This window comes from Plectropomus leopardus, chromosome 18 (genome assembly GCF_026936395.1).
Source record: "Plectropomus leopardus strain MGB_pleo_1.0 chromosome 18, ASM2693639v1, whole genome shotgun sequence".
Classification (NCBI taxonomy): domain Eukaryota; kingdom Metazoa; phylum Chordata; class Actinopteri; order Perciformes; family Serranidae; genus Plectropomus; species Plectropomus leopardus.
The window spans coordinates 29,546,610-29,568,851 of record NC_142193.1 but is presented as its reverse complement, the minus strand read 5'-3'; the positions used below and the strand labels follow the sequence as shown (position 1 = coordinate 29,568,851).

Sequence of the window (22,242 nt, the reverse complement as noted above, 5' to 3'; positions counted from 1 at the left end):
CTGTTTTGACAATGAAAAGTTAGAAATCAGTGACAAATCAGGAGCATTTCTAACTGGTTGATGACGCCATGGATGTAGTAATGCACATATACAGAATTTTCGTCAGAGGGAGATTTGAAAATTGGCATGAATTGCACGTTTTCTTATCTGCGGGACATACCAATGCATCTTTTATCTGTGTTATCAGCTCAACACTTCCTCTCTACATCAGCCTTGAACTTCCCACGTGATTTGTCCAGTGGTGGGTTCGGCCATATATCACTGCAGCGGGGTCACAAAGCCATTTTTGCCCCCCCCCCTCTCTTCTTGGATAGCTGCAAAACATTGTTTATTAAGTCTATCGCCACAAGACTGTAACACTTTTTAAAAAACCTGGTCTTCAAAGATTATTAAACCTTTCAAATTATAAATTAAAGTTCTAGTTTTTTAGAAAAACACTGATAAACAATAAACAAACTCTTAGTAAGTTACTCAAATTAATAACGTCCTGTTTAAGTTTAATCATTTAACATGTAATATAAATAAAATAAAGAAACTTTACCTAATTAAATGGGCTGTTTATGAATGTATTCAGACCATATTCAGGGTGTTTAAACTTTGCATAATACACTCCAGCTCTCATGTCTAATTCTCTAATTTTATGTGCAAATAAAACAAAATCAAACAGACACTCACAGTTTTGTAACTTTTCCTTTCTTTGGTCCCACAGCGTTGGAGAGTTTCTAGGAAACTGAGGTTTTGGATTTCACTATGATGGCCAAACTTTCTAGGAAGAAGGACTCATTTTCCAAAGAATTACAAAAACACAGCTGGCCCCCCTGAAAAAAGACAAAAAAAGGACCTCACTTCACGTTTTCTTCCATGTCTGCATACCAGAGCTGGATGAAAACAGAGGAACATGCTGCTCATTCAGAAGCTTGCATCTACCAGCATTACAACCATCCATGATTACAACACAGGCAGGGGAAGTAAGACGTGTTTGCACCACGTAACAAAGGGAAAAAAGGGTAATTAATATCCAAATGGTTTTGGAAAGACATTTCTGAACTGACAAATAAATCCCAATTACGTCTCACGTACGGCTTTTTTACTTTACATGAGTTCTGATAAACTGAAATTCATAGAAAACATGGAGTTTCCTACATGTGTAAACTGTTATGGTTTCCAGGAGAGATTACTGACCACGAGTGACATTTCTCGTAAACCAGAGGGAACTACTGCAGGAGAAAATATGAGGAAAGAGTGTGAGTCAGCTCAACTAGTGAACTTAATTAAACTCAACTCATACAACTTAAAAAAAACTAATTTTAACAATATTTGATTAAAAGGTGTTCACATATTTGTGCTAAGGTGTAAAAAATACCAAACTACATGGAATTAAATATTGCTGTGATGCAAAATGCTCATAACCTACAGCAAAAGTTTAAAAATGTATCGTTGAAATAGTAAGCTAAAAGTAATGGATAAACAGTTTAAATAGTTAGCTAAATGTAGCTAATGGATTTAACAGCTGAAATGGCTAAAAGTACCTGACGTACTGTTGAAATAGTTTGCTCAATGTCATGGGTAAACAGTTAAAATAGTTAGCAAAAAGTGGCAAAACAAAAAACAGTTAAAAGTTACTGATTCACAGCAGTTGAAAAGAAATATATGAATGTAACTAATGGTGAAACAGTGGAAATAATTAGCAAAATGTAATGGATGGTTAGAATAGTTAGGTAAACATAGTTTGCTAAAGCAGTCTTGCTAATGTTAAAGGGTATACATTACAGTTACCAAAAAGTAACGGATATACAGTTCAAATAGTCTGAAAAAACAGCTAAAATAGTTAGCTAAAAGTAGCTAGTGTACAAACAGTCGAGATAAAACGCTAAAAGTAGTTAACATTAATGGATAACAGTTGAAATAGGCTAGTTAGCCAGAAGTAAAAGATAAACAGTTGTAGATTTCGAAACGTAAACAGTTGAAATAGTTAGCTAAAATGAAGGATAATCAGCTGAAATATTTAGCCTAAAGTCGCTAAAGGATCAATAGTTAAGTTCCCTAAAAAATGACTGATATTTAGTTAAAATAGTTTTAATATTAAATGATAGACAATTTGGTGAAAAGCAACTAATGATCATTTACAGTTACCCAAAGTAGCCTAACTCATAAAGAGTTTAAATAGTTAGGCAAAGGTAATGGAGAAAAAGTTAAAAATAGCTGGCTAAAAGCTGAGAAAAGTAACTGATAAACAGTTGAAATAGGCTATTTATGGATAATGTTTAAATGTTTACAACTTCTGCCTGTTATTACAATGAAAAAATAAACTTCTCGTTTTAACCTAAGTAAAAAGTTAGTGTCCAGGCTACCTTAAATTTGTAAGTTGACTGAATTTGAAAAGACAAGTTGAGGTAATTTTGTAATGATTCAGCTTGTCTTTTTAAATCTGGTCAAATAAATATTTTTAAGTTTAACCAAACAGCTTATTAATGCAAACAAAAGCAACTTAAACACTGACAATTCAAGTGTATGGGCAGGAAATAAATCTGTAACCATATTCAATTCATATTAAAATTTAGAAATAAGTCTTCAGGAACTGAACCCGGACAGTAGTGATTCTATAATAAATAGAAGCATTTATTTATTTACAGCAAATGTTTAAAGTTTACAACAAAGTCTAAAACAGTGACATTATTACCAAAAAACCCCAGTAAAGAACAAATATTTACATTTATGAACATCATATTTACACGCTTCATCTGCAGTTAGTTGGTGAACGTAAAATGACATTACAGCTTCACTAGCACTTTTGAACGTTATCTACCTAACAGCCTCAGCCAAAAGTCATTAATCCACATCACAATAACGTCTTTGATAGGTGTTACCTCACCGCGATCAACACTGCAACATGCAACTGTAAACAGGAAGACACGTCAATTTTATACATATCCACTGAGTTCAATAGCACCAACATGAACATGTGAGAAAAAATATGTAATTAAAAAAAGGCACACATTTGTACAAATAAAGGAGCTCAAAAGAGCCGGTGAGTATACTGTGTTTTTGAAACCACAATGGGGCACATGGCTTTCTTTCAGGAATGTGGGAGGCAGGTTTTGGGTCTTTAGGGAGGATGTAAATATACACGTGCCATAGTACAGAGAATTAGACACGGCCCCACTGGTCACACGTGGTTCCTTCAAAGCCCTTCAGTCTTTGAGGAATGTACCAGCCCTCCCGAAGGGGGGCAAAATTTACAGACGGCTTTTCAGCGAACAGGCGCCCAATCGCAAATCAGGAGAAAGGAGCTGAATACGTGTTCTGAGAAAGTCAGGAACAAAAGACAGCTGCTGAGGAACCTAATGTCGGGACCATATGGCGGTACGTGAAATCTGAAGGCCACGGCAGAGCTCGGCATAAATCAAGGCACAGTGTGTATTCTTGGAGGTCAACTATAGCAGTGTGTTTAGGTCCTTTTGGGGTCAGCCTGGACTCACAAAAATATGTGAAATGATGACAACCTCTTAAAAGTCCATTGTGTAGGGTTTTAGAGGGATATATTAGCAGAAATGGAATATAATAAGTATTAGTTGATTGATTTCTGAGCTGCTCAGTGGACAAAAAGGTTCAACTGCCGCAGTTAAAATTAGCCAAATGATCATTTTTATTTCTTTTATGTCTTTATATATATAACCTATTTTACCTTATTAATTTATGTTTTATCTCTTCTTATTGTGGTTTTATTGATATTATTGTTTATGTTGTTGTTTTTGGTCTATTTCTTTATCGTTGTTTTTTTATATTGACATTATGCGTCCTGCATCTTGCATTATTTGTCCTCTGCCTTTAATTTTACTTACACTCTTGCCTAGTTTTTTGCTTATGTTCAAAAGAGTTGTTTGGCTTTATGTTGTTGTATTGTTGTCTATATATCCCATTTCTGCTTGTTTATCAAAGCACTTTGTACACTCTGTTTTTTTAAGGCGCTATACAAATAAAAACTATTATTATTATATTTTTTAAATTAATATTATTATTATTATGAACTGTGCATCCCATAGAGCAAGACACTGACGGTGGCTGAACGCCTAACTTTCGGTTTACCACTCCACTAACTTGATTTGGGAAAGTTTTATTTAATTGTGTGGCTCGACTGGACGTTCAAAATGTTATCCGACAGATCAAATCCTGATTCCCTAAAATTGCAACTGTTCGAGGTCGTGGTCATTTCACGAATTTTTGTCAGATCAGGTTGCTTTGGGTAGTATTTTTGCTCCCCTACTGTGGCACACTGACTGGCGTTGATCATTAAAACTTAATGAGGTCACACTGGTTAAACTGGCACATGCAGAATTCTTATTACATTCACCGACTGGACGCTCAGCGTTAAATCTGCTCTGGTGTTAGAGTCTGTGTTGAAATAAAAAATTTTCTTTTTCCCAGTGACCAAAGAAACTTTTTTCCCCAAAAATATTGGCCTTTTTGGCAGTTAGAAGCAAGAAATAAGATTGATCACATTGTCTGTCTGTGTGTTAAGTATAGAGCTGGAGCCATAAGGTGATTAGCTTAGCTTAGCTTAGCTTAGCTTAGCTTAGCTTAGCACAAAGACTGTAAACAACTGTGAATAGCTAGCCTGTCCAAAGGTGAATCAATCTGCCAGCCAATCACTAAAGCTAACATTATATCTTATTTATCAATTCTTTGCAAAACTACCTATCAAAAAAGTATGCAAATTACAATTCTTGCCAGGCTAGCTGTTTTTTCACATTCCCAGTCTTTGAGCTAAGCTAAGCTAAGCTAACTGTCTGCTGGATGTAGTGGCCTCATGTTATTATTGTATATTCAGCCCTCATATATTTAGATATTAAAATGACCAAGAAAGCGAAAAGGATTCAATAATGTTCCATGAACAAACAAAAATAATAACCTATGATATTTACAACACTTGCATGTAACTTGTACCTTAAACACAATAAAACAGTGATTCTTAAGTTGATTAGCCCGGCCACCACTTTTGCAAAATTAGAGAGGGTTCACGTTTTTAAATAAACAAATAATAATTAATGTATAAATAACAATAATTATTATATGTTAATTAGGGATTCTCCCCAGTACTTTCTTTTTGATAAACAAGCCATATTTTGTTGCTTTTTGCATACTGGCACCTTATTTACATTCTAAACGCAAAAAAAAATAAAAACAAAAAAAAGGTTGTCCATCTATTAATTTTCACTGTGAATTAGAAAACGGTTGTGGGCAGCAAGTTAAGAATCATTGCATTAGATGGAATTCATATTAAAGTTTGCATTATATGAGCTCAGTTAGACTGATGCATGTAAAAAAGGCATTATGTGGCTTCAACAAGGACTACATTTACATGCACATAATACTCTGTTTTTTGCACTCATTCCAAAAAAGACAGTGTTCCTAATAAGATAAGATATGTTGCAACAGAAAATAAATATTTCTGTTTACAAGCAGCCGTGAATGCTCCAATTACCATGACCTAAAGGCTCATTTATACTCCTTTTACATATGAAAATAGATCTGTTTGTTTCAAACGTAAACATCACTGCCCTCATACTTCCATGCGTCCCGTGCAGGTGGAGGTCTGTTCAGCCTGCTGATTTGGTATGATTATGTGAGAAATGGATTGTCGACTTAATGGAAAAAAAATGTGCAACCTGAAAATGTTTCACCCTGTGTTTTTTTCCACTGTAGAGCGCTTGTTCGTTTGAGGATATAGTGGTTCTGAAACTGGCTTTGACTTCCATATCTTTGTGCTGTGTGAGGTAAAGAAAAATACAAACGGACGTCCAAGGTAGCTTATCATCGAGGCTTTTCTTTCCACTCCGCCCGGCGTTTCTCAGTTTTCTGTGAAGGCCGGGTTGTCCGCCTCCTCATCCAAACTCACAATTTGTCTCTGATGGGACAGCAGATAAAAAGCAATGTCAGAAACTATATATATACTGTAGTCTGTGTGTGCTGATTAGAATAAAAACTCACTTTTGGGTAGGAGTAACCATCGGGGCTGTGACTCCTCCAAATGTACACCTGGTCCTCTGTGGTTTTCTGATAAACTGGGTTGTCAAAGTGAATCGTGTTGGTGTTCTTCAGCCTGTAGTTCCTCCATAGCAGCACGCCACCAACAGCAACCAGACAGACGATCGCTACATGAGGCAGAAATAAGAAGAGAGATGATGAAATATTATGGTTGATGCTTTTAGTATTTTAAATCATTTGCATTTTCTGTGAAGACTCACCCAGAGGTAAAGCAATGTACAGAGCTATCGGGGTCTGTGAGGCGGTTTTGGGCACAGCAGCAAAATCATGTCGGAAATCTGCAGAAAGGTAAACACGTGAAGAGAAGTTAATCATACATGAAGCTGCAAAAAGCACATGTATGTCAGAGCTGAGAGCAATGCACTCAAAGAAAACAAGCTTTTTTCCAAATAATTTGACCTGAAAGGGATTTTTCTGTGTGTTCTGACGTGGGCTTGTGTGACGTACTTATCTATAGTCAGTGTGTTATATACAGTAGATTCGGGTCAGCACGTCCCCAGTTTAGGGGGAACATACTGACCGTCACCTAAAAAAATCTGTATCAGTTTATGCATATTATATATTAAGAATATTTTCACCGTTTTACTTTTCTGTCTGACAGTAAATAGGTTTCTTTTTAATAATTTCTAGCTGTTTTTGTAATTTCTTAAGTTGTTTATTGCCTTCTTTCATGTTTTTGAAAGAAATCAAGCCAATTTGCTCAGGTTTTCACTTCACTTCCCCATCTATGCCCTCATCAAAGCCAACAGACTCCTTAAAGAAAAAGAAAACAGCAACTTTACAGGAGCTGCTGGTCTACTGCTTCCTCAATCACTTAGTTTATATTTCTGTGTCACTTTGGTGAATTCAAACTCTTTAAAATGCCAAATGCACACAATAACACAAACAAACTGAAACCTGTTGAAATTCCATGTTTGATGGGAAAGTAGAGCAGTGAAAATATATAAAATATAGCTTACAATTAAACAAATATTGCTGTTTTTAGGAGGTTAAAATATGTTTCATTGCTGACCCCGTCCATAGAGGTACATTACTTAGTTTCCATGTCTGTGGTCCTGCCTGGGCACCTGCCTGAATAAGTACAATTCTAATTTAAAAGATCCAAACTATCTCTTTAATTATCTAAAATATGCAAATCCAGGTTCGGTACTTGCCTGGAGAGGTGACTGGAGTCTCTGTGGTGGTCTGGAGGATTTTCGGGTTCACAGGCTGGGGTGACGGGGTCTTTGGTGCAGGTGTGGTGGTCCTGACAGGAGGTTTGGTGGTGCGTGGTGCCGGTCTGGCTGCAGCGGTGGTGACCACGACGGGCGCCACGGTGGTGGTGCGGACCTGGGGCTTTGGTGTGGTGCGGACCGGAGGTTTAGGTGTGGTGCTGGCTGGCGCTGGAGGTCGAGGAGGAGGAGGGTTTGTGGCTGGAACTTGAGGCGGCGCGGGAGCTGCAGGTGTTGGTACAGCTGTTGAGGAAGCGAGATAGTGAGAAATAACTCCACTGTCATTGCTTTTGGATATTATACAACAGTGCAATTGCCATTTGATCATTTACGTACCGGGCACACATGTCCTCATATCTCTGGCTAACATCATGTTATCTGGACAGGCGCAGGTATATTTGGGGGGGTGTCGGCCCACTTGAGGAGCTGCCAGGCACATAAATTCACATCCGGATACCTGGCACCAATCCCTCCCTGCAACGGAAAAAGAGATGAAATTTAACTTAAGCTTAACTGTCTTACATGTTTTGAAGCCATTATCATCGTTATCATACTATAGCAATAATTAGACCTTTTGGGAAGTATGCACTTTTTACTGAGTTAACCAGCGTCCTTATTCATTTAAACCAATACTGGTTTAAAAGAATAAGGACGCTGGTTAATTAAAATTCAGTGACTTATGGAGAAGGGGTAGGAATTTATACATTTGTAATTCCTCTCGCTCCTTTTCGAATATGTAAACCAAGTCATCACGTGTTTGAGCATTTATTTTGTTTTGTTTTTATTGTCTGTAAAAAATTGTTTTTTTGTTGGTCTGCTTTTGTATATGAATTTCTTTATTTCCTTTTTTACATGTTCAAAATAAATCAAAATTAAACTTCAAGACATTAAATTCTTCTTCTTCTTCTTGTTATTATTATTAGTATTATCATTATTATTATTATTATTATTATTATTAATAACAATAATAATATGGAGGCTTTTTTGGGTAGAGGAAAGTGGCCATAATTGTTTAATGAACTCATCTGTTTATTTCTGTTAAATCAAATAAAACACAAAAAAATAGTGTCTAATGATCTGACATGCAAACCTACAGTCATCATGGTGCTGAGTTTGATGTGAGCACATTTCTGAACAGCGCGCGGCGTCTCTTACCAGCCGGCTGTTTGAGGTTATGATAGAGAATAATGTCCTCCGGGGATGATAGGTGCTCTGCCAGCGGTGTGATGTCATCACCCGTCAGCCTGTTTGCACTGAGGATCGCGCTGTTACTGACATCCGTCCAGAAAACTCTCTCCTAGAAACACAAAAACAACATTTCAGAGTCTGGAGGTTGTAGTGGCGAGTGATACTACTGTTTACACGTGTACATGTTGTATTTGACAGCGGGCGCGGGGTTAATGTGTGACAGAGTTTATCAGGTGGTCAACGTGTACCTCAAACACAGTGAGGCCCAGCGGGTGAGCCAGCTTGTGCTCGTCGACGATGAGGGTGCGTCGACTGCCGCCCTGCACGTCGATACTGGAGAGGGTGTGCAGCTTGGAGTCCACCCAGTAGAGCCGCTGGTTCAGCAGGTCTGGGGAGGAAGCAGACGGGGTGAAGGGGGTCAGCAGGTCAGGTAACAGGTACAAAAACAACAAGCTTGAAACCAAAGAGACGTGAATGTTTACCGAGTGTGATTCCATTGGGCCACTCGATGTTGTCAGTGACCAGAGCGGTGCGGTCGCCTCCGTTAAAACCTCCCCTCTCAATCTTAGCGGGATTCCCCCAGTCAGTCCAGTAAATGAAGCTGGGAGGACAGAGAGATTTTGTCAATAAAACATTGGAAAACAAAAATATTCAAATAAAAACCTTTCTTTTGACAAAGAATAATAATGGGGAGTAGATTTGCACAATGTATTTTTTTTTCCTTTTTAAACCTAAATGAACGCAACAAGCAATTAATCAAAAATGGCCCAAAAAATGAGCAAGAAATTACTAAATATTCAAGAAAATTACCTGAAAATGGTGATTACATTTAGGCTTTAAAAATCCTAAAAGTGGAGTTAATTTGTGAAGATTATCTTAATGAACTAAATGTGAAAGTATTAAAAACATTTGTTTAACGCACATCTTATTTTCTACCATTATCCAAAATCTAATGGAAAAATCCCATCGACTTTTTGACGAGAGAACCAGAGCGACGTTAGCTTCTGGGTCGGCCTACAGAAAAAAGCCATCCCTGAGGCGCTCTGTGTCCTTCAACTTAACTGTTTGTACAAACCATGACTAAAATCTTTAAAAACTTATGGGAACGTTAAATGAGGACTGAGTTTTATGATCACTGCGCACCAGATAAAACTCTCATGATTTCATTTTCTAACATTAAAAATGGCTCGAAAAGTCGTTGTTGTAAGGCCAGAATTAGTTAAAAGTGTACAAAAATACACATCAAAATCTCACAAAAATCTTTTTTCATGGTGCCTTTTTGTGGTCAGTTAGAGGTTTGTTCAATGAAAGATTTTTCAGAAATAATCACCTTTAATTTTTTTAATTCATTCAAGTCTTGTATTGAGAAGTGTACTGAGAGCAGCAGAAAATTGAGCACACTTAAATATCTGTTTATTGTTCATTATATAACCATCGCGATATTCAGCTTTATTGTACATGTTTCTGCAGCTCTAATAAAGCGTCTATGACATATTTATGCATTACTGTACTTTTATTAGTACTGTTAGGCTTACTTGCTGTGAGGGTCCGCCACAATGGCACGAGGTTTAGACAAGTTTTGGCGGAAGAGAGTTTTTCGGCGGCTGCCGTCAGCGGTTACCACGGAGATGGTGCTGCGGATGCTGTCGGTCCAGTACAGGTTGCCGTGGATCCAGTCGAAAGCGATGCCTTCAGGAGCGTCGATTTCGCTGCCGATCACGACGCTGTGATGAGCGGGGTCTTCGGCCGAGTCCATCTGAGCTCTGGATTGAAAATAAAAAGTCAGTCAGGGGTAAAGGAAACACAGAATCTTTAATTCTGGTTTCACTCTCGCTCACCTGTAGATCTTCTTCTGGGAGATGTCGGACCAGTAGATCTCTTTGGCGGCCATGTTCATGTCGAGGGCCACGACGTTCTTCAGACGGGGGATGACTCTGGTGTACTCGCTTTTGTCCAGAGTCATCTTTCTGACTTCATGACGGTTGGTGAAGAAAAGGTACGCTATTGTGCCTAAAAAATAGAAGATGGCAGGTTATTTGTTTGTTTATGGTCAAACTGAAATTTGAATTATTTTCTTCTTTCAGCTTTTTAAATATGTTGAGTTGACTGTCTCCCTGTTAATCTGATGTAACTTTCCCTGAAAACGCCTTCCAACTATTCCTCCCATCACATGACTCAGGGAGTAGCACACATTTTTGGCTGATCTGTGGTTTGCAGAAATGTACAATGCTAACATTGGAAAACACCAAAAAGGTTTGAAGAAAACTGCACAATAGCTGCAAAAAAATGTGAAAAACTCAAATTTCAGTATAGTCACATATATTACTTTCATAAATGTAACAGTCGAAATAACATTTTAGACACTTATTTGTTATTTTGCAACATCTAACTGTTATATAATAGTGTGGGAGACTCTGAGAAAACACAGAGAGCTGGTATTCACCGATGGCCTTGCAGGCTTTGGTCGCTGGGTCAACTTGGTAACCTTCCTCACACTGGCACTTGTAACTGCCGATCTGGTTGACGCAGATCTGGCTGCACGTGTCCGGGTTGGCACACTCGTCGATGTCTGATTCAGGGAACACAACGAAATCAAACATGACTTTGTTACAAAACAGGGTGCTGAGTCATTTGTCCTTAAGAATAACAGGATGCAGCACAAACACAGTGATTGTTGTATCAGAGTAAACAGATTGCAACATGATCAGTTAATCCGACGTGGGAGGCTTTTACCTTCACAGCGCTTCGTGTCGACCAGGTAAAACCCAGAGGGACACAGGCACTCGTGGCCGATCTTCAGGTCTTTGCAGATGTGAGAGCAGCCGCCGTTGTTGTACAGGCACTCATTGGAGCCTGCAGAGGGAGGAAAGGTTTCTTTTTCTGAGACATTCTCCGGCTGCAGACTCCCTCATTGAGCACTTAAAAGCAGTAATTAGGCAGACAGTTATGGATGAGACTTCTCTGTACTCACCACATTGTCTGAGAGGCTCGTCCGACCAATCCCTGCAATCACGCTTCCTGTCACACACCTTCTCCATGCTGATGCATTCCCCGCTGCGGCACTTGAACCTGGTCGGGCCCTCACAGTGGGTTACTGTGGAATAAAAGAGCAGTTTTTGTTCAGATCATTTCAGCCCATTTGTAGATAGGCTGTCAACATGTGTCACTATGTTTCCATCAAATAAATCTGGAGTAAGTGGATTCAAAGGTCTGAACTCAGGAAATTATAATTATGCCTCCACCACAAATTAGTCAGTAGGCCACGTAATTAATTCTTTTTTTAATTGTGTTTATTGTTGTTATTTCAAACGCTGTTATTATGTAGCCTCCATGCAAAGTTAATATAATTTAAAGTCCAGTTATTTCCCTTTAATTTTTCACCTTTGATCTATAACACAAACTGTAACTATACCAATTTTCCATGAAGACTTTTATTTGTTTGATGATTTCGCTACATAATTTTGCTATACAAATATGTGCCATTTACATTTGTCTTGTTTCTAGCTGCTGTCTTTTTCTTAGCAATGCATGTTTAATATATGAATAAGCCCAACCAAGTATCGTATCGTATCGTATCGTATCGTATCGTATCGTATCGTATCGTATCGTATCGTATCGTATCGTATCGTATCGTATCGTATCGTATCGTATCGTATTTTGCTTCAACTCCTCTAATGAAATCACAAATATTGTCTAGAGAGGTCACAATCAGCTCTGGTGGTCTCTTCGCAGTCGAAATGTGCTGCAGACGTACCCAGTGGAGTCCAGGTGTTACGGACACAGACTAGAGATTTTGCTGTTTGCAAACAGGATGCAAAGGGGAGGAGATTCGTACCATTGACGCATCCAATTTCATCACTCATGTCCCTGCAGTCGTTCTGTTGGTTGCACTGTTGGCTACCGTGGATGCAAGTTCCGTCACCACACTCAAACTCATCAGGGCGGCAGGTGGGACGAGCTGGAGGGACACATAAGGAAGACGTTTGACTACAAGTAATGATGACTTGAAACTAGTGACGGCATGTGATGAGGAGGCAAAGAGGATTTCTGTACCACAGTCAGCTTCGTCCGATTGATCGAGGCAGTCGGCTCCTCCGTCACACTTCCAGCTGCCGTGGATGCACTCTCCGCTCCTGCAGTGGAACTCCAGGGAGGAGCACGGGTGAGCGGGTGCAGTTTTAGGCGCCTTCGTACCGCAGTTCTGGGGCAACTCGTCCGAGCCGTCGGAGCAGTCGGTGTCCCCGTCGCAGGCCCACAGGCGGGGGATGCAGACGCTGTTGTGGCACTGGAAGGACGACGGGCTGCAGGTGACGGCCGGGCAGGAAGCCTCGTCGCTGCCGTCGTCGCAGTCCGCCTCGTCGTCACACACAAAGGAGGACGATACGCACTGACCGTTACCACAGCGGAACTCGGTGTTGGTGCACTGCTTCGGTGCTGAGAGAGAGGAGACATAGAGATGAAAACCAGAAGCACTTTGGAGCAGAAAGGAAAGAAGTTGAGAACTATAAGAGACTTTTCCATGACTTTGATCATGCATTATCCAAAATGACCATCAATATTCTTTATCGGTTCTTTTTCATCACCATATGACAGCTTTTTACATTATATATTATTTCTAAAAAAAATAATGAATTGAGAAAAGGATTTGAATTGTATATTTATGTGTAACTTAGGCACTGTTTATTATTCATGAGAGGGGAGGGGATGATGCAAAAAAGGGGAGGAATGTTGTTTTGTTAGAATTTTTTTTAAGAAATGTTGGCCATTTTTAAAGAGGAAAAAGATTTTTTTTGTTCTTTTCTTTAAAAAATGTTCATGATTTTTTTTCTCTTAAGTATTTTTTTGCATTTTTCACAGAAGAAATTTTGGCAAACTTTTGATGATTTTTTGAAAGAAAAACTTTTTAAAATCATTTTTAAGAAAAAAAATCATAAAAAATGAAAGTTTTTTTTAATTACTTTTTTGTGATGTATGAATAAAACATGCCTTTCAGACCCAAGGAATGTTTTCTATAAAATCATCAGAAATGACACCATTTATCACAGCCAGAAACTGTAAATGCAGAAACTATTGTGGGATTTCCAAATTTCCAACAGTCCTTGCACACATCATGTGTTGTCATGTGTTAAGTTCCTTTTCAAAAAGTTTCATGGTATATTTTGTTTTCAAAAAACTTTTCAAGTCTGAAAATTGCAAATTCCATGACTTTTCCAGGTTTTCCATGAGCATACGAACCCTAATCATATATGAGTGAGAAACAGTAAAACAGTCCGTCAGCTTACCACAGCCCTCCTCATCGGCTCCGTTGTCACAGTCAGCTTTCCCGTCACAGTGCCAGGTGCTCGGGATGCACTGGTTCAGGCGGTCTCTGCAGCTGAACTCTGTCGGTCTGCACGTTTTGGACACTGGAAATGAACCACACAGACAACAGTAACTGACACTGTACACTCATCACTCTGAAGAATTAATGAGTCCATTCTCATGGTGAACTACTCAGATACTCACAGCAGGTACCAGGAAGTTCATCTGTGCCGTCTCCGCAGTCGTCCGTGCCGTCACAGACCCATCGAGCCGTAACACATTTCCCATTCCCGCACTGGAACTGCGTGGCTCCACATGTTGTCAATGCATCTATGGCAGACAGATATAAACACACACTTCAGCTAAAAGGGCCGATGTTTTGGTTATCATCTATCAGGTGGACTCTGTAAACACAGACATGGCTGCAGATGAAAAAAAAGTGAAGTCACGTGGAAAAAATTGTTCTGCAGAATTAAACAAAAGGTCTACAGGCGTGCTGAAAGAGAGCCAAAACTGTCCCGAGGCACAGAGCTTTGAGCTAACTGCTAATGCTAACATGGCACCAATGGAAATTTCTACATGTGATGTCAGAAGGTCGTAGTTTTCGAGTTGGGAAGTCGTTCTTCCAAATTTGTTGCGTTCGTGTGCTTTGAGGTTGCAAAGTGGAAACAACATGAAACCTACAAAGAAGATGGGTTGCATATAAATGCTTAAGAGCATTTAAACATGAGGTTAATAGCTATTTCCAGTTTATTTATATTTTCATATATTGTTTTATTCTTTTGAATACTTTATATATTATATAGGTGACTCTACATGGACAACATTTAACATTAACACCATATTACACTTTACATGTGATCATAATCAATATTATATGAATTAATAAAAAAGTTTTTTACCATTGACCAAACATTGACTTTTGCCCTCCATGTTTATGCAATTATGACATCAAGTCGGCGACTCGTGTTATAAAATAATGTTGTTATTAATGTTAGTGTACTCTCCAGGCATGCTTTAGAGTTCAAAGTTTGCTTGCTTGCAGCAGCTAATAGATGCAGATACTAAAAAGTGCAACTACTAAAAGTAAATGATACCTACTAGGAATAAAAATAACAAAATATATATTTTTTTATTGTCAATTGCTGACACTGTTGCCATGCTTTCCAATATTTCTGTTGCCCTGACTTGTCAAGCAAACGTCACAACTCAACAACTCGGGTATCACTGATATTTCCCAATTTCCCTGATTACGACTTTAGAGGGCCGTTCATGAGCTCGTAAGGCAGCAAATGTTAACCTGCTGATGTTTGGGTCAGCCCCTCCTGGATGTTCCAATGTTGCAACACTTAATATGAATTCAACCAATCCAAGTGAATTCAGCAGAGTCTTATAATTTATCCAATCACCCCAACTTTTCTGCAAAGTTGACCAATCACAGCAGCCCGCCGCACAATTTCACGGAATTCACTCTTTGTTTCTGGTTGTGAGGATGAAGACATGTGCAACACAAATGTCACACATTTATCAACAAAAACTACAGCTGAAGGCCATTTCCCAATGTTCTGCACGAAAGGGTGTTACACTGTGTGCAATGTTGTGATGGAACACAAACAACATTGATTTGTACTGAAAAACCCATCCAGAAAATGACTGAAACATGACGAAAACACGTCACGATGACAGAGGCTGTTGCATCAGATCTATTGTACACGCTGAAAGAATCAATCTGCATGGTTAGTGGTAACACTATTGTGTAAATATTAATTTCTGAACAATGTGGTTTTAATCTCACTGGAACAATAGGAGATGTTGCCTTTCATTATTAATTAATAACACAAAAAGTTGCATTTAAATTAAAATTTTCACTGAACTCGCTCACTGTATATGATGTTGAAAGTCTCAGTTTTGATCAAACATTTGCTAAAAGTATTTAAACAAAATTTTGTGTTGGACATTGCTATGTTCCACATTCTAAATTTCAACAGAAATATTTTTATTTTTTGTTTTTATTCTATTATTTAATTTTAATTTTAATTTTAATTTTAATTTTAATTTTAATTTTAATTTTAATTTTAATTTTAAATCCATAGCGGTTTCAAATATTGGTTATTGGTCTCGTTAAGTACCAATTATCTGCATCAGACCTGACACACCAATATATGTCGACCCCTATAGCCTACCACTACAGAGGTAATTTCCGTCAACCTGCACAAGACAAAAAGCTTGTCTTTGTTTAACAAAAGCATGAACCATGACCGATGGCACCAGGTGTCTGACTTCACCAGGAAGCTGTTAGGATTTACTTCGCTGTCAGCCGTTCATAGTGATGCATAATTCACGATTTCTCTTCCCCCCATCCGTTCTTATTGGGCACAAACTGTGAATACTTACACATAAATACTTAATTTCAATTTCTTGAAAAGCACTGTACGAGGTTGTGGTTGGACGTAGCTGCTGGTGGTAAACGTCTCCCTTTGACCCATTTTTGAAACAGGTGGCCATTCGGGATTTGAGCCCCCGGGCCGGAGGGAGAAATGGCCTCCAGTACTTTTTCATGTGCTGCCTCTCTGATGTACAGTCTAATTGCTCCTTCTGGTTCAGCGGTTTCATCGGGTCCATTAAAGGGGTGGGTGGGGGACGACAATGTGTCTTCATTCAAAAATGATTCTGCCGGCAGAAGTTACATTTCTAGTGTGTATTATAAACTTGGCGTATCAGCAGCTTTCTGATAAAGGCTGATAAATACGGTAAGCGTCTCCGTGTGACTCAGTTTAACCATTTATCCGCCCTAGTTAAACATGTACCAGCAGGCACATGAGGGTTTGGTCATGTGTGTGTCATTCCAGAGTATAAATTGGAGCAACCGCCCACTTCATTTCTCCTCTGGCGGCATATTTATCACCAGCTTTGACATTGCTGCAGACATCGCTCCTCCCATACTGTAACCCAAAATATCCCCCAAGCAACAACTTCACATGAAAACTACATGAATTAAACAGACTTTCTGTAGATAACGTGGGATTTGTGTTACAAGGAAAAAGGTGGGTTTCAATCCACTTCTTTTCGTTGTATTTCCATATTCCCATAAAAAATGTCAAAAAAGTCTAAATATATAGCAAAAAAGGTTTTTACAGGAGTATAATTGCACCTACTGCTGATATCAATGAGCCAACTTCCAACAGTGGATGGAAAAGAACATAAAAATGTGCAATTTTATGGAAATTAGATTAAAACTTGTGCTACATTTGGATGGAAACCTCACCAAAAGACTATGTTTGCAGACCACAGAGATGTTTTTAGTCATGCAAGTCTCAGTCGGTCCACCACTTCATCTAGACTGAACCATCAAAATAACTGATGGACAGCCATGATATTTTGGCTTTTCCTGTACCACCACCATTAAATTCATGTTTAGAATGAGCCACGAGTGTCTACGTATATCCCGCCATTTTTTTTTTTTTTTTTACATAAGCCGCTTTATACAGTGTTTTTACTAGTTTAAATCATCGGAAAAGACCTCTGCAGATAATTCGGCTCCTGGTAAAACCCTCCTGAAGTCTTACGGTGCTGGGCTAGCAGCTTGTGTGTAACAAACCAAACAGAATATGAAAACGCTCATTTTTAAAGTAAAAGTGCTTTATTTAACGCTTTTACCAGTTTTAATCACCTGGACCATTTATTTTAGAGAGGAAGAGACCTCTGCGGAAAATTCGGCTACAGGTAAAAACCTCCTAAACGTCTGGATCTTAAGTAATTAAAGAAACAAGGTGAGCACACAAGCAGGTGGTAGCTAGAGACCAGTCAGCGACAAGCCAAACAGCATTAGAAAAACACAGATTTTTAACATAAAGCTGCTTTATTCATTGTTTTTACTGGTTTTAATTATCTAATCCATTTGTACTGGAGAGGAAGAGACCTCTGTGGATAATTCGGCTACAGGCAAAAACCTCCTTAACGTCTGGATCTTAAGTAATCAGAGAAACAACGTGAGCACACAAGCAGTTGTTAGCTTGCAACCGCTCAGCGACAAGCCAAACAGCATTGGAAAAACAGAGATTGTTCACATAAATCTGTTTTTTTTTCAGTGTTTTTTACTGTTTTGAATTGCCTAGTCTATTTGTATTGGAGAGAAAGAGACCTCTCCAAATAATTCGGCTTCGGGTAAAAACCTCCTGAATGTATAAATCTTAAGTTATTAAAGAGAAAGTTTGAGCGCACATTAGGACATGCTGTTAATCGCAACAAATCAAGAAAATCCATACTTTACTATTTCCATTAGATGCATGGAAAATATCACTGTGAGTCGTGTCTGGTTACTTAAAATCTAACATCAACTGCTGATGATGTATCAGGGTCTTGGAAGGGTCGACCACTCTTAACTCTGACCCGAGGGGCAAAGGGGCTCTCGGAAATGAGGGGTGGGGGTAAAAATAAGAAATGGGATCAGGCCTTTATGACTGCAAACAGTCATTAAGGACTTGTGACTGCTGAGTAAATCTACTACCGACTGTTAACCCAATCATATCTTTATGACTTCCCTTGAAAGGGTGTGTGATGTTGCCATAAAGATAATCAGTTTCATGTTTGCAAACATGGTCATATCACAGGGATATCCTTGTGAGTAACACAGAAAAAAACAAACTCATATGATTCAACTTTGAAATAGATCTCTAACTTTTCCCTGAAAGGTGGAAGTTTTCACTTTATTCTCTGAAACCGGTGACACGTCACCAAGTTCACGCTGCTTATTTACCGAATGGGCTCAGTTGAGTTCAGTCCTTGAACTGGACTGAATGGCAGCGTTACTGATTGCAAATCCACGCGGTGGAAAAAGACAAATATGGTCATGTTTGTTGACAGAATTGATTGAGCAGAAACAAGAAGCTGATAATTATTTCTGAACAATATCTCCCATCAGGTGTTCAGAAAGTCGACCCAGACTTAGATTAAAACCAGTCAAAAACAATATAAGGGATCATTTTTCAGATCGTTCTCCTCAGATAAACTCAAACACGTGTGGGAGGAAACCGTTTCACAACATGGGGTCGACGGTACACGTTTCAATACTACACATGTCGTGGGACTGGTGTGGAAATGTGGATGGGTGACACAACCAGTTCCAACATGTTTCACCACAGAAATGCACCATTTCCCAGAACCGACCTACTGGGAACTGGTCTGACGATGACTCCAACCAAAACTCAAAGAATGCCGGAGACAATGTCTGTTTGTATTGGAGGATGAGTTGGAGGGATTCATTACCACAATGTAGGACGTCTCAAGTAAAACATGAGCAGAGTTTAGAGACTGTTGGTTATTTATGAGGAGGGAGAGAGTGGTGGAAAAAGGGGGAGACATGGGGAATATTTTTTAAGCACTGGGGAGGGACATGTACTTTTAAAAGGCTGTATTTTGTATTTATTTTACCACCATTTAAAAAAAAGAAAAAACAACATGCCTTCCAACCCTGGGGGGCTGTGGGTTTGCAAGACATGTGTTCATTTTTAAAAAATTGCCAAAATTACACTATTGGTCACCAATGGAAAATGTGAAGCTGAAATTACCACTGCATTTTCATATTCTGATGGTTCTTGGACATATATTGTGCAACGAACACTTCCATCATTAAAAAAAAAAAAAAAAAATCACCAAATCTGGACTAATTTGTTTTTACATGCACAATATCATTTCAATTTCTGTTTTTTTTAAACTCATGTCTAGTGGAGGTTTTTTTGTTTGTTTTTTAATTTCAGTTTCACTAAAATGTTTGTTTTCACACCTACTTTTAGTGCATGTCATATACATTTTTAAGGCAGGGACTTATGTTTTTTATTTTGGCTTCAGCGAGGGGCATACAAATTTCAATGGTTGTATTTTGTATTTATTTTACAGCACATTTTTAAAGAAAACTTAAAGCCTTTCAAATTTGCAGTTGGGCATATTTTTTATGGTTGTATTTTGTACTTAACACTGATAAAAAAAATATATAATAAAAAATAAAACAATTTAGAAATTAAAAATTGCCAAAGTTACACCATTTATCATAGCTAGAAACTGTAAAAACAGAAATTATCATTGGATTTTAAATGGACACATTATGTGGGATATATTCTTCCATCAGAAAAAAAAAAATCAAATCTGAGCTTGAAATGATTATATGTCATCAAAATCACTTAAATTTTTAAATTTGGCCCCAAAAAATACCATTTGCACAAACTAACCAGTATGCACGGCAAGTTAGAAAAACCTAGGTTTATTTTTTTCAGCGTTAGCATTTTTAACTTTCAAACATCAAAGTTGTTTTTTTTAATTTAACAACTAATTTATGGTGGAGGGACGGTCATGCATTTTGCATCAGTCACTCAAGAGGCTCAATGAAAAATATTTATGGGGTCAACTAAAATAAAATAAAATAAAATAAATTGTCATTTTATATCATTTAACAAACACATCAAACCAAGGTCACGCCTCAGCCACCGCTGAGGAGAACAGTCCCTAAAGGTCTCTTGCAAACAGGCTGGATGTTGCATCATATAGAAGAATAAATTAATGATGGTGAAACCCAAATGCATCCCTGGTAGATTTTTCCATGGTCATTTAAATGCAAGTGGCGCCGGTTCCCACATTATGAATGGCAAAAACCGGCTTTTCACAAACCCCGCCTGACATCTCCACACAGACTGTATTCACTCTGCTCTCAGCTCATTGGCTGCAGAGCTGAGCGAACAAAACCATGCAGCTTCATTCAAAAACCGGCAACACCAGCGAGGAGTTAAAAACGATAAACACATGCACCTAAAAGCCAGTAAAAGATGCACGATTAATGATGGAAAATTGGTTATATTGTGGTTGAAAATGAGGCAGAGTCGAGGTGAAACGCTCAGTGTGGGAGCGGAGAGATTTGACCTACATTCGGAGCATAATTGCGCCCTCCCCCCATCACCTTGCATCCGGTGCTGTCAGAGGAGTGGGCAATTTAAACCCACACACACTCAATACTTGCTTTAAATCATAATTATAACGTTATTTAAATACACATTTCTACAAAATAACATCCAGCTAAAGCACAACACTTTTTCTTTTTCAAAACGCAAATGCGAAGTCAAAAAAAGCCAATTAAAGACATAATTAAGTTAAAAAAAATTGAACTTACTTGTCTGAAGGATGGAGCAGAAGAGAAACAATAACGCGAGACACGGCATGTTTTTCAGCCGCCCTGGAAGACGCATCAACACTTAAGTTTGTCTCTAATTGATGGGAATTATTATAATAATTATTATAAGACTGTCAGTAAGGTGGCTGCTGCTTGACACCAGTATTTTCAGGCTGGTCTGTTAAAGAGGTGCTGGTGCTCAGAGGAGGGATGCTCCTGCACACTGTACTGTTTGACAACAACATCAGACCCATTTCAATGTGGTCCAGCGGTGGGAGGGGCCCACAGGGGCCCGAGAGGGGGAAGGCGGGATCTGGAGTGGTGTGATTTCTGAGGCAAACAGCCCCAACAATTGGGAGGCGGAGCCGAGTGTGGAGATGGATCCACGAAGAGGTTAACCCTTTCAGAGACGCGCACACACGCACAGACAGTGTTTGGATACAGTGGTGTGAGTTTCAGCCCCTGGAGAGTAACTCTAACCTCATCAATACATGCTTAACAGGGGCGTAGGCACAGATTTGGGGGGCCTAGATGATTATTTGTCAAGGTTTAACCCTTTGAAACGTGAATCGACAAAATTTTTCTTGTGCTGCGACACCTTCACAAATATTTAAACTTTTGAAATAAGAGAAAATTTGTTCGCTTTTTTTTTTAAAAACATGAGAAAAAACGCAATGATCGGCTTGGCAAGAACTGTTCTGCAAATTGCAAATTGTAAATTGTTTTTTAAGAAGCAAAGAAAAAAATATATTTATAATTATTATAAAAAATATCACTAAAATTATTTTACAGAATCATTTTTTCATTTATTTTTATTTTTCTCAAAAATGTAGGTAATTTTCGTGTTTGGGTTTTTTGTTTGTTTGTTTGTTTTACTATTTTTTTTTGCTAGTTTTGTGTATTTTTTTTAACTTTTCCATTGCCTTTTACCTGTTTTCATAAGACATAAGTCATTTTGACCTTAAGTTCCATTAATAAGAACTTTGTTGATTTTCTTTTGCAAGTAAAATAACTGTATAGTATAAATAGGCTATATTGTATTTCTCAAAATACTTTTTATTTATTTATTTATTTATTTATTTATTTTAATTGGCCCATCTTGTCCCCCAAAATATTATGATTCTCTTTCCGGAAACATTTAGACTTTTTTTTTAGTAATTGTTTGACCTTTTCTGAAAATACTATTTCTTCTGAAAATTCTTCATTTTTTCCCCTTATTTTTTACTCAAATTATTACAATTTTTAAATTGTCACTGGTTTTAATACTCATATGGGCCAACTTTTTTTTTTTTTTTGAAAAAAAGGAAAATATTATATATATATATTATTGTCAACAAAAAT

At 38.2% G+C, this 22,242-nt stretch overlaps 1 protein-coding gene across 1 annotated transcript; it reads right to left on the bottom strand.

Moving 5' to 3' along the window:
- Positions 1-2,598: 2,598 nt before the first annotated feature.
- Positions 2,599-21,136, bottom strand: ldlra (low density lipoprotein receptor a). Its single transcript, XM_042504397.2, has 18 exons — positions 20,902-21,136; positions 13,950-14,075; positions 13,727-13,849; positions 12,498-12,878; positions 12,280-12,402; positions 11,416-11,538; positions 11,178-11,297; positions 10,888-11,013; positions 10,283-10,454; positions 9,980-10,207; positions 8,927-9,045; positions 8,693-8,832; positions 8,412-8,553; positions 7,593-7,730; positions 7,200-7,499; positions 6,246-6,323; positions 5,989-6,152; positions 2,599-5,905 (listed from the first exon to the last, which is right to left on the bottom strand). The coding sequence occupies exons 1-18, from the start codon at positions 20,975-20,977 to the stop codon at positions 5,849-5,851; spliced, it is 2,736 nt and encodes a 911-aa protein (XP_042360331.2). The 5' UTR covers positions 20,978-21,136; the 3' UTR covers positions 2,599-5,848.
- Between the last annotated feature and the right edge of the window lie 1,106 nt (positions 21,137-22,242).

What these genes read in the sequence shown, in the direction of transcription:
- ldlra (XM_042504397.2), bottom strand. Translation starts at nt 20,977, where the DNA reads ATGCGTCTTCCAGGGCGGCTGAAAAACATGCCGTGTCTCGCGTTATTG. An exon ending in CAAAGCCTGCAAGGCCATCG is followed by an intron (nt 10,455 to 10,887) that starts GTGAATACCAGC and finishes TCTATTTTTTAG; the next exon opens with GCACAATAGCGTACCTTTTC. An exon ending in GTACATTGCTTTACCTCTGG is followed by an intron (nt 6,153 to 6,245) that starts GTGAGTCTTCAC and finishes TGCCTCATGTAG; the next exon opens with CGATCGTCTGTCTGGTTGCT.